The sequence below is a fragment of the Balaenoptera ricei genome, chromosome 11 (assembly GCF_028023285.1).
Source record: "Balaenoptera ricei isolate mBalRic1 chromosome 11, mBalRic1.hap2, whole genome shotgun sequence".
Lineage (NCBI taxonomy): Eukaryota > Metazoa > Chordata > Mammalia > Artiodactyla > Balaenopteridae > Balaenoptera > Balaenoptera ricei.
Window position 1 is genome coordinate 43,201,183 of NC_082649.1, and position 12,597 is coordinate 43,213,779.

Sequence of the window (12,597 nt, forward strand, 5' to 3'; positions counted from 1 at the left end):
TGACTTACTTCACATAGTATGATAATCTCTAGGTCCATCTATGTTGCTGCAAATGGCATTATTTCATTCTTTTTTATGGTGTAATATGGTTTTAAAAAAGAAAGAAGTCATGTTGAGTTAGGCTAATTAAGAGAAATTTCATGAAACCAATTTTTTTGTTTGATTGGTTTGTTTTTTGCTTTTTTGTTTGTTTGTTTGTTTTGGGGGGATAGGATTTAATTAGTTGAAAAGAGGATTGAAATGGAGTGTGGCCATTTCCAAAAGGAGGAATGGCATTAGCAATTGCCTGGCATGGAATGTTTGCTATAAAGTGAGATATCAAACTTATCCTGCAGCTCTGAGTATTTTATGTGCAGCATTGCAAGACATAGAGGGAAAGTTCAATGAGAACTGGGTGGCCACCTGAGGATTTTGTACTTAATTCTGAAGAAAAGGAGAGACTCCTGTTGAAATGAAAGAGTTAATATAACTGGAATGAATGGTATCACTGGATAAAATGGATAGGAGTAAAGAGAGGCACAGAGCAGGACCAACTGATAGGAGGTAATTGCGACATCCTAGCTAATTATTACCACAATCTGACCAAGTATTTGCAAAAGGAATAGAAAGACAATTATAGAGGTAAGAGATATCTGAGGGATTTTAAACATAAGATATCGGGGAGAAAAAGGAAGAATGTTATATTTCAGGGAGATATAAAGTCCAGGAAGAGAATATAAGAAAAGATGATGAATTTAACTGCATAAATTTGATATGCTACCAGGAGAAGTTTGTTTCCCTTATATCTTTAATATTTTGAATGGGGAAATGAATAAACTAATGGATATTTATTTAACCCAAACTGAGGAGATATGCACCTGAAGATGTGTGCTCAGTTCTGGATAGCTAGCTCAGAGATATCTGCTGGTAACCTGCAGCATTTTCACAATAAAGAGACCAGGGTCATGAGAGAGGTAATCCTGCTATTATGTAGAAAGGGTCTGCCAATGTTTAACCCAGAGAAACAAAGTCTTGGGGAACAGGCATAGTCATAATCTTTAGTATTTTGAATGTACGTAATGTAAACACCATACTTAAGATATTGTAAATGGCACAGTAATATTACTTAACATAAAGTCCAAATTCAAACTTCTCCCATTATCCCAATAATGTTTTTTAGAATATTAATTTTTCCCTCTCTTTTTTTCTCCCTAAGATTTAGAGGTAAAGAAACATCTACACGAGGGAACCAATTTCTAGTAATTGTATACATGTATGATCCAAAAAAGTGTGACTTGGCTATTAAGAAAGCTAACAAGATCTCAGGCTGTCTTAATAGAGAAACATTAACGAAAGCAGTCACCCTGTTCTTTTCTGTCCTGGTTAGACTATAGCTGGAAACATGTGTGCAGTTGCAGATAACTCATTTAGAGCCGTCACTGATCATCTGTAGTGTGCTCAGAATAAAGGGATCAGGGTGATGTGAGATGTGAAACCGTGCATTGCACATGAGGGTTCTGGAGATATTTAGCCTCGGTAAGCAGAGGCTTGGGGAATGGTAATAGCTGTGGTCTTTAAATATCTGAATGGCTACTGTTATATGTTGAGCTAGAAGAACAGAGCATCAAGCCACAGAGAATTATTCTTAAGCCTTAAAATTTAATGAACTTTGCCCTGCTGACTTGAAAACTTGCTTTAGACTGATGACACGCTTTTTCTTCTGATTTCTCCATTTTAGAATGGGAATATCACCCTATCCTTATCCCATGATGGCATTTTGGAAGTAGATAACTTGTTTTCTAGGTTTCACTGGTTCGTAGATGGAGAGGAGTTTTGCCCTGGGAAGGTCCATACCCCAAATCTCACCCATTCTTGACTTAGATAATATTAGGTGAGATTTGGGATTTAGAGTTGATGCTGAAATGGATTAAGAATTTGGGGACCGTTGAGATGGAGTGAATTGTATTTTGCATGTGGGAAGAACACAAATTTTTAGGGGCCAAAGGACAGGCTATTATGAGTTGAATTGTGTCTCACCAAAAATATGTGAAAGTGCTAATCCCCTGAATATCAGAATGTGACCTTATTTGGAAATAAGGTCATTGCAGATATGATTAGTTGAGTTAAAATGAGTCATACTGGAGTAGAGTGGGCCACTAGTCTAATATGACTGGTGTCCTTCTAAGAAGATGCCATGTGAATACAGAGAGGCAGGAGAACACCATATGATGATGGAGAGAGAGACTGGAGTTACAGAGCTGCACCCTAGGGAAGGCCACGATAGCCAGCAAACCACCAGAAGCTGCGAGAGAGGCAAGGAAGGATTTCTCTACAGGTTTCAGAGGCAGCTTAGCCCTCCTGACCCGTTGATTTTGGACTTCTGGTCTCCAGAACTGTGGGACAATAAGTTTATTTTGCTTTAAAACACCCAACATATGGTACTCTGTTAAAGCAGCCCTGGGGAACTAATACAGGTACAAGAAGAAAAAAATAGATAAGGTTTATTCCTTGGGTTCCAGGAAAGAATAAAGAACCCATGAATGGAACTGAAAGGGAAATAGATATCAACTCAACATGAACAAGAACTTGCTGGTAGGTAAAGTCAGCAAAAAATGTAGTCGAGGGCTTAAGCAAGTCGTAAATTCCCTACTATTAAAAATATGCAAGTAGAATTAATCAGGAATACTGCAGAGTTGATTTATGCATCAAGTTAGACTGAATGATCTCCAATTCCAGAATTTTATGAATGTATGTTAAAGTCCTGCCAAAGAAAGGCTGGCAGCTGCCTTCCACCTTCTGCTTCAACGATAGATGCTGGTATATAATAGAATGGCATGCATAGTTTATAAGATTAAATCTAAGCTCTGCATTTACCAGCTATTCATCCTTTGGTAGGTTCCATAACCACCCGAGCCTCAGTTTTCCACATGTTAGACAGGGATATTAACAGTAATCATTTCATAGTGTTATTATGAAGATTAATAATTTAAGTTGCTTAGAACAGGACGTGGCACGTAGTAAATACTATAGAAGTTTTGGTTGAGAACCTACTTGTTCTCGCATTGCTCAAACATCATTCATTAACACTATCCTCCCATCACTGCCGTTCCTCACCTCCAAAATAGGGAGAATTGGGAGTCAAACTAGAATGGATTGCATTTTTTAAGTCTTGTTTTCTTTTCTAGATCCCAAATTGCACCATTTGGACCATTTATTGACCAAGTATCAGAAGTGTGATATTTTTTGTCAATTTTCTCATAACAAGCCGTGATAATGTGTTAGTCGACTGCTAAGATGGGTTTGTGTGTGTGTGTGTGTGTGTGAGCGTTTCAAGCGTTTCTGAGAAATAAATGATTCAGCAGCAGCATTTTCAGATAATAAAGACTATGATTTACCCTAATAAAGCTCACTTGAGTTTTTGGTACTTGTGTGCTGGAGTTAAAGGAAGATGCGAAGTTTTCACAATTAAATCCTCAGAAATTCAGGTATTTCATTAAATTGGCATCTGTTCATGACTGAGGGTAATTTCAGATTCAGGAGCTAGTAAAAGCATTTTTCTGCATATGAAAATCATAATAAACTGGTACATAACTGTCAAAAAGGAATCCTCACTCAGTGACTTAAATTTAACAAATGTGCTTTTATTTCTTCACTGCATAAGGTTACTAATCACTGCATCATTTCGGTGCATAAGTGACAGCTCTGACAGGGTAATGATACCCCAGGTAAATTCACAGTTCCTTTCAGTGAAGCAAACCCATCAATAGATGTGGGTAGCAGTGCTTACACCTATATAATTCTGGAACCAGTGATTATGTAACCTTTGGATACATCAGAGGGAGGACAGAGAATCAAAGAACTATGTGTTTTTTCCATAAAGAGAAGCTGAATGAGATAGCACAACTTTTACACAGGGGGATACACTGAAGGAAAAGGAGGAAGGCTTGGCTGAGAAAGTATGTTTCATCTGAGCTGATGTTTAGAGGCCATCAAGAGTAATAGAAAGGAGAGAGATTGAGTTTCTAGAATTTATATGTGCTTTTTTTATAACTCCTTCATTTTCACAAAAGAAAGTAGCCAGTGTGGTGGAAAGACCAGCTCTTCACTTGGTGGATAAGCCAGTTGTAACTGTGGTTCTGTGTTTTATGAGCCATTTGCCCTCAACAAGTTCCTGTGTCTCACTGACATCATAATGTATAAAACATTGGTAATGATAAATTCCCTTGGGATTGTCATTGAAGTTAAACGACCTAAGGATATGAGCCATCCACTTCAGTATAAGGCAATAGTAAGGACTTTTTTTGTTGACTTTGTCTTTTAGCCTCTTCATCTCTTAAACGTCCCAAAGGCAGAGTTTGGGAGCAGGTAGGGGTCAACGTCATGGATGAGGCAAACATTGCAGTTCATTGAAAGCTAGCGAACTCCTAATTCATCTCAACTCAGTAAATATTTCTTGAGTATTTGCTGACCACTGAAGGAGTAGAAGGATAAATCAAAGATTGTTCTTTAACTCCTGGAAAATGAAATTCAAAATCGAGTAAAAATAAACACAGCCTTATGATCCATTGAAAAATGTCTTGCAAGGTAAATGAACTGATTTTAAGCATATATTCAGCATTCACACATATTGACCCTTTTGGTGAAAACACAGGACAGCCTTAAATTATCTCCCTTGGCAATATTTATTTGTGGATTTGCAGGGGTACCAATTAGCTTGATGGTGTTCCCTCATCAATAGATATTTTCTTTGTTTAGTTACTGTCTTAGTCTGTCCAGCCTGCTGTAACCGAGTACGATGAACTGAGTGGCTAATACAAAACAGAAGTTTTTTTCTCACAGTTCTGGAGCCTGAGAATTCCAAGATCATGACTGTGGCAGATTCAGTGGTCAGAGTCCATTTCCTGGTTCATAAACAGCAGCTTTTTTGCTGTATCCTCACATGGTGGAAGGGGCAAAAGATCTCTGTGGAGTTCCTTTTATAAGGACATAATATCCTTCATGAGGGCCCCACTCTCATGACCAAATCATTTCCCAAAGGCTCACCTCCTAATACCATCACAATGGGGGTGAGGATCTTTCTATTTTATTGAGGTATAATTGATTTACAATGTTGTGTTAATTACTGTAATACAACAAAATGATTAAGTTATACATATATATACATTCTCTTTTTATATTCTTTTCTGTTATGGTTTATTACAGGATATTGAATATAGTTCCCTGTGCTATACAGTAGGATCTTGTTGTTTATCCATTCTATATATAATACTTTGCATCTGCTAACCCCAAACTCCCAGTCCATTCCTTCCCATGTCACCCGCTTTGGTAACCACAAGTCTGTTCTCTATGTCTATGAGTCTGTTTCTGTTTTGTAGATAGCTTCATTTGTGTCATATTTTAGATTCCACATATAACTGATATCATTTGGTATTTGTCTTTCTCTTTCTGACTTACTTCACTTAATTTGATAATCTCTAGTTGCATCCATGTTGTTGGAAATGGCATTATTTCAGTAATTTTTATGGCTGAGTAATATTCCATTGTATATATGTACCACATCTTCTTTAGGGCAGGGTCAGGATCTTAACATATGAATTTCTGGGGAGCACAAACATTCAGTCTATAACAGTTACTATTCCTTTTTCTTTCCAAATTAGTTTGTGTGGCCGTGTGGAAGAACAACCACATGAGGACGGTGACCAATTACTTCATCGTCAACCTTTCTCTGGCTGATGTGCTCGTGACCATCACCTGCCTTCCAGCCACTTTAGTAGTGGACATCACTGAGACCTGGTTCTTTGGACAATCCCTCTGTAAAGTGATTCCTTATTTACAGGTAATTGTTTTTCACACTTTTGGGGTTCAAACTCAGAAACTACTGAAAAAGTATAGTCATTTTCAATTATAGTCATGGCCCCTTGGTAAATTACCTAGTGAGCTAAGAGAGAAATATACTTGCTTAAGGAACTGGTAAACTTAAGGAAAGTAATACCAGGTAAACAAGGTAAGTTCTGGGTAAAAATAAAGTGTCAGAATTCTCAAGTCATCAATAAATCCTGCACAAACCTTTTACCTTTTTGGTCTCTAATTTTCTGATTATAAAATAAGGAACTTGAACAAATTAATGATTCAGCCTCTCCCAGTCCAAGTAATTGAGGACTGTCTGTTTTTATAAGTAGTCTCATTTATTACTGAGAAATCAAGAGCTATATGATCAAAGCAGTACAGGGAACAGGTTTTAGTGCAGGTTTTGAATTAAACTACCAGGAATCTGGTAGAGAATCTTTGGAATCTTTATTCTGCCTTTCACTGTATGCTATTGAGTTAAATATGTAAGCTCTTTGAGATTCACTTTTTTTTTTTCACACACACACACTGTATTTTATTTTTACAAGAGATAAATAGACTGACACCAAACATTGTACATGGATGACCACAACAAAAGCAACAGTGATTGCAATTACCAAACCGAGATTCACTTATTTTAAAAAAATTTAATTATAGCTATCTCCTATGGTGGTTGGATTAGTTTACTTAGATAATTTATATGAACCACTTGGCATAGGGATTACTCTCTGGAAGATGATGACCTTATAAAAACATAGTATGTTCTCAGTAAACATCAGTCATGGTCATCAGAATTAGATGTTTTATTGTTCATTTCTGAAAACAGCTTTGCTATAACTAGTTTCTCTACAAGAAATTAAGAACAAACACTTCCAGAGAATAATTTTCTGATTGATATTCTGATAGCTCTAAAACCTTTAAAAATTTTCCCAAGCTGGTGTCCAGAGCCACAGTTCTAAAAGACATGGATTTCCTTTAGCAATTGGATAGTGAGTGAAATGGTGGCCACTCTCTACTGGTTCCCTTGACCACCCTCCACCCCCCGGTATTTATTCCATCCAGGCTCCCAGTTGGTTTCATAAAATTTGGAGGAAATGACAATATGTTCCTGATAATGACAAGTTGGGGCAGTTAGAACAATTGAATCTAGATACAGACCTTACACTCTTCAGAAAAATGGACTCAGAATGGATCATAGACCTAAATGTAAAATGCAAAACTATGAAACTCCCAGAAGATACCATAGAAGGAAACGTAGATGACCTTGGGTGTTTTGATGACTTTTTATATATAACACAAAAAGCCTGATGCTTGAAATAAATCACTGATAAGCTGAATTCATTAAAATTAAAAACTTCTGCTCTGCAAAAGTCAATGTAAAGAGAATGCGAAGGCAAGGCACAGACTGGGAGAAAATATTTGCAAAAGACATGATGATAAGGAATTTTATCTAAAATATACAGAGAGCTGTTAAAACTAAACAGTATGGAAGCAAACAACCCAATTAAAATATGGGCCAAAGACCTTAACAGACAACTCACCAAAGAAGATATACAAGTAGCAAAGAAACATATGAAAAGATGTCCCTCATCACATATCATAAGCAAAATGCAAATTAAAATAATGAGATATCACTGCACACCTATTAGAATGGCCAAACTATGGAACACTGATAATACCAAAAGCTGGCGAGGGTGTGGAGCAACAGGAACACTCATTCATTGCTAGTAGGAATGCTGCAAAATGTTACAGCCACTTTGGAAGACTGATTTTTGTTTTTTACAAAATTAAACATAGTCCCAACATATGATCCAGCAATTGCATTCCTGAAAATTTACATCCACACAACAACTTGCATGCAAATGTTTACAGCAGCTTTATCTATCATTACTAAAACTTGGAAGTAACCAAGATGTCCTTCAGTAGATGAATGGGTAAACAAACTGGGGTACAACCCGATAATAGAATATTATTCAGTGATTAAAAGAAATGAGTTATCAAGCAATAAAAAGACATGGAGGAACATTAAATACTTATTACTAAGTGAAAGAAGCCAATCTGAGAAGGCTATGTACTGCATAATTCCAATAATATGACATTAGGAAAGAAGACAAAACTATGGAGATAGTAAAAATTATGAGTGGTTGTCAGGCGTTGGAAGGGATGAACAGGCAGAGCACAGAGGATTTTTAAGGCAGTATAACGTAGGATATTATAATGTTGGATACATGTCCTTATACATTTGTCCAAATGTACAACATCAAGAGTGTACTGATTATGGTGTGCCAATATAAGTTCACCAGTTATATCAAATGTACCATTATGGTGGGGGATGTTGAACATGCGGGAATCTATGTGAGAACAGGGGGTATAGGGAAATCTTTGTACCTTCTCCTCAGTTTTGCTGTGGTCTTAAAAGTACTCCAAATCTAAAGTCTTAGGAAAAACAAAAGTTGAGAGAGACCACAAATAGTTCATTATTAGAAATTATATAAATTAGGCTTTTGGATCTGAAATGTTACAAAGAGATCTTTATCTCAATAGTTCTTCAATGACTCATTATAAACAGAAATAATAAATTTTTAGGTCAGACCTCACTGATAGACTACTAAGTGGGAAATGCCATGAAAGTTATAAGCCTCGCTGCAAGCATTAAGTTTAACTGCAAGGTTAGTTTTGTCAGTTGGCTGAAAATCATGAGTGGGTTACAAAAATAAACTATTGCAAATTTTTTTGAGAGAAAGAGTACATTGAGCAACAGAGAAAAATATCACCATAGAAAAAAATCAGTAAGCAATGGGTCTTATGATGTTTACGTGGAGACACTGGGAAAATCATAAATAGCAGAGAATTCTAATATGTCACCATTTCTGTGGTGTTTCCAGAAAGCTTTTTTAAAATTTCTCTTGGTTCCAGTAACCACTCAGGGGGAAATTTGGGGGATCTTCTTAAGTTTTAAGATGGCTTAAGTTGCCCAGAATCTTTTGTTGACTGAGTTGTTCTCTCTGCAAACCAGAAGTTTCCCTGATGGAGAGTGGGGTGAGGGAGAGGGATGCATCATCCTGTAATAGGTGCAGTCCTGCTCTAATGCACAGCGATACCTTCTTATAGACTAGGTATTCCAGATTGTCTTATGTGGATGCAAGGACAGATTGAAAGCAATGTGCAACTATGAGTGATGCAGGACATGGGTCTCTCTTAATGTTCATTATGACAGTACTCTTTCCAGCAGCACAACTTAACAAGTCTTACAGTTGAAAGAACATCTTCATCTCTTGATAGCTTCTACCTGCTTCTCTATGAAGTGTCCAGTTTAGTCAACTGGACTAAACAACAGAGGATCAACAGTTGATCCTCTTCTCCATAGATCAAGGACAAAACTATTGATAACCACAAGATCTGACCCATTCATTACCTCATTCAACATTACTTCTTGATGGAAAGTTGTAAATGCACAAAAATATTGAGGCACTGGTATAACTCACATCTCCAAATTCTCTCAATATTTATTGCCCATTTTCCATAGAATTTTCCCAAATAGAAGGAATAGGGCCAATGTGCAATAAGCCAATCATTTGAGTAGTATTTTTTCCCCTTAATTGTGATGATCTGAAACCAATGGTCCCTCATATGATATTTACGTCCTACTGAGTATTTAAAAACATATACAAAACACTCAGCCAAATTTTAAGGTTATTTGGTTGCATTTAAGATTCTTTGGACATTTACTAATTTCCTATTATTTATATGTTCTTTTTCTTCTAAATACAATTCAGTGCAACTTTTAGATTTATGAGTGGTATGCTGTAAGATTTCAGCAAACTCTCATCAATCTTAAAAATCTCACAAATATAATAAAACTTAGTTAAATAATTAAAATGTCCCTTTTATATCTTTAATCACTCCATAGGTCCACTACCATTAACATTTATTGGGCTATTTGCTGAATAATTATCATGAATTTCTAGAAAAAATATAAAATACTTCACTTTTCTTCTCACACGTACAGGCGGAGTTGACTGCTTTTTCAGAGTGACTTTTTTTTGTAACTGCAGAAGAAGTTCTGCACAGGAAATGCCAGGAAAAGCAGAACCAAAGCCAACTGAGTTTTGGGTGTTGGGTGATGGGACAGACTCCCTCACTCTCTGTCACACTTCTCCACCTTCCAATCCATTAATGCCTGTCATCCAAACTTGTGATTTGGCAAAATTTCCATTTCTACTTGTCATGGATCTCTGAGTCCCTTTTGTCACATCTATATGTTAGCGTGAAACTGAGTCCTCTACCAAAGAAAGCTTCCCACGTTGCTCTGAACACAGAGTACTCATAGGATGGGTGCAAGATAAAGCACAGACAGCAAAAGAAAGTTCACATCATCTCACTTCACTCACAATGTTCATAACTCGCACTACATTCATTTCTCAAATGATTTATTATCAAGTTGACTTGAGCTAATATCAAAATCTCAATGAAAAAGGCACCTGGAAGTGCACTCCTACAAGTGAAAAGCAACAACAAAACTCTCATTTATAATCACTTATGATAAGGTGCAATTATATATCCCCTTCAAGAAAATCATGTAAATTGGATGATAATTGTATACTAGAGTATATTATACACCAGCAAATGTAGTACTCAAACAGTAACTATTAAATCACTGATGGTCAAGGGTCCATGCAATGGATTCGACTGCTAAATTAACTGAACCAGCATGTTCTCTCATGAGAAGGCACAGCACCCTGGTTCACTGTTGGCACTAGACAGCCATCTCTCAAGTGCACTGTTTTGAATTGATTATTACTATCTAACAGTAGAGGGAATTAATAGAAATGACTTCAGAATTTGAACCACACTACTTCTATCCCATTCACCCATGTTGATTAGAATTCATGAAAAGTAAAACACTAGGTCTTGATGAGCATTTTACATTTCTAATTGCTAGAGAGCATAAATATAGCCCTGGCTCAGCAACTATGAAAGGTCAACTGTGAAGAGCTAGATGACCACTGTCCTATTCCCAGGTTGTCAAGGGTATGGAAGGGCCCTGGGTGCTTGACACATTCTCAGGGAAGGAATGGAGGAGAAGGGGACATTTGAGAAGGAGGTGTGAATGCTCTCTGAGGCAGCACCAAGGAATTTCCAGGTTCCATCAACGAAGCCTTCTCTGGTAGAGTTCATCCCTTTAGGATTACACCTAAAATGAAATTAACCTCCAAGAATTTAGCATAGTTTACACCTTTATTTGTAATTTCTATGACTGCACTTCACCAAAAAGCAGTCTGTTCCTATTAAAAGCTAGAACTCCAAGCTCAGGAATAGAAAACAATACTAATAGTATAATGACCATCATCATGTCATAATCATAATAAGGAATAACAAACACTTACACAGCATTTCTATACCAGCCCTGGGCTAGGTGTTTCACATCTCAACTGACAGTTCCTACAATTCCATGGACAGCTACAATTATCATGCATTCTCACACAGATGAGAAAACTGAGGCATAGAAAGGTTAAGTAACTTACCCAAGATCACGCATTTAGCAAGTGCAGTGGGGTACATACCCAGGAAACCTGATAGTGGAATTTACTCCAACCACACTCTGCTGCCTTTTCCAAAGAGGATCAAAAGAATCAGAGTTGACAAGCATCTTATCCTATCATTTCACTTATTTAATAGAAAACCAAATGAACAAACAATAACCCATCCACATTTTACCTACAGCTCTTAAGTAGGGGACCCATATTGTGCAGCTAGCTGGGAGGAGATGAGAATGGATATGTGGTCCTAATGCTTAACCCAGAGCCTTTCCTTCTGTGCTGGACCAGCCCTTAGATCCTTCTCACTCATCTGTACCTACAGTCAGTGCATCGACAAGGAAGGTCCTGATGTAAGAAGCAGAGAGACCTGTTCATTCACATTTTATGGGATCAGTACAACTAGGACAGAAAAATATAGAAAGATGACTGTGCCATGTATATTACCTTAGATTGAGGCTTATGACTATTCCTTAATTCAAAAAAAAAAAATTTATTAAGCACGTCAAGCACTGCATCAGGTACTGTTTTGTGAACACAACAGTCCCTCCTGCCATTGGTCTTTGTTCCAATAGAGAAGATAAACAGTAAATTAATGAATTAAACAAAATAATTGTACTATAAATGTTGAGAAGAAAATAAATAGAAATCTGTAAAAAAAATAACAGAAAAGAGCAAGAGGCTTGTTTTTAAAGAGAGAGTTTTGAGATAATTGATTTTGTCAGAACCAATGGTCCAATCATCGAGTATAGAATACACTAAATATAATTACATAAACTGATCATGTGGGGATAAGCATGCTTGACATGTTTCTTTACTATTTTCTTAAAGTTCCAAGTTAAAGTATTGCTTGTGGTGCTATTATATAGAAATCTGGATTGGGTGAACCTATTTGAAATTTAGAGGCAGGTCGCTTATTCCAGCAATGAGCAAACTATGGTAAGGAGATTCATATAGAGAATTATATTTTATCGTGACTCATGCCTTTCTTTGGGTGCAACATGTTGGAAATGAACTAATGTACAAATAACCTTGATTATTTAAAAATAGGAAATGAGATACCTATAATTCAAAAATGCTAATTAAATGCAATTTCAATTAGTTTCTTGTATGATAATTTAAAAGAAATACATGTCATTGTATTATTCTCTATAAGTGACAGAGAATTTTCCAGTTCAGACTAAACATATATATTTTACTATTTTTTCATTCCAAGATAAGATTTCCCCTATCA

The 12,597-nt window shown here is 36.6% G+C and overlaps 1 protein-coding gene across 1 annotated transcript in view; it reads left to right on the forward strand.

Annotated features, from left to right (window-relative positions):
* The window catches only part of HCRTR2 (hypocretin receptor 2), a 111,494-nt gene that overhangs the window by 74,169 nt on the left and 24,728 nt on the right, over positions 1-12,597 (forward strand). The window contains exon 2 of the mRNA XM_059937538.1: positions 5,637-5,815. Within this exon, the coding sequence (XP_059793521.1) occupies positions 5,637-5,815 (179 nt within the window). The remainder of the gene's footprint in view (positions 1-5,636; positions 5,816-12,597) is intronic.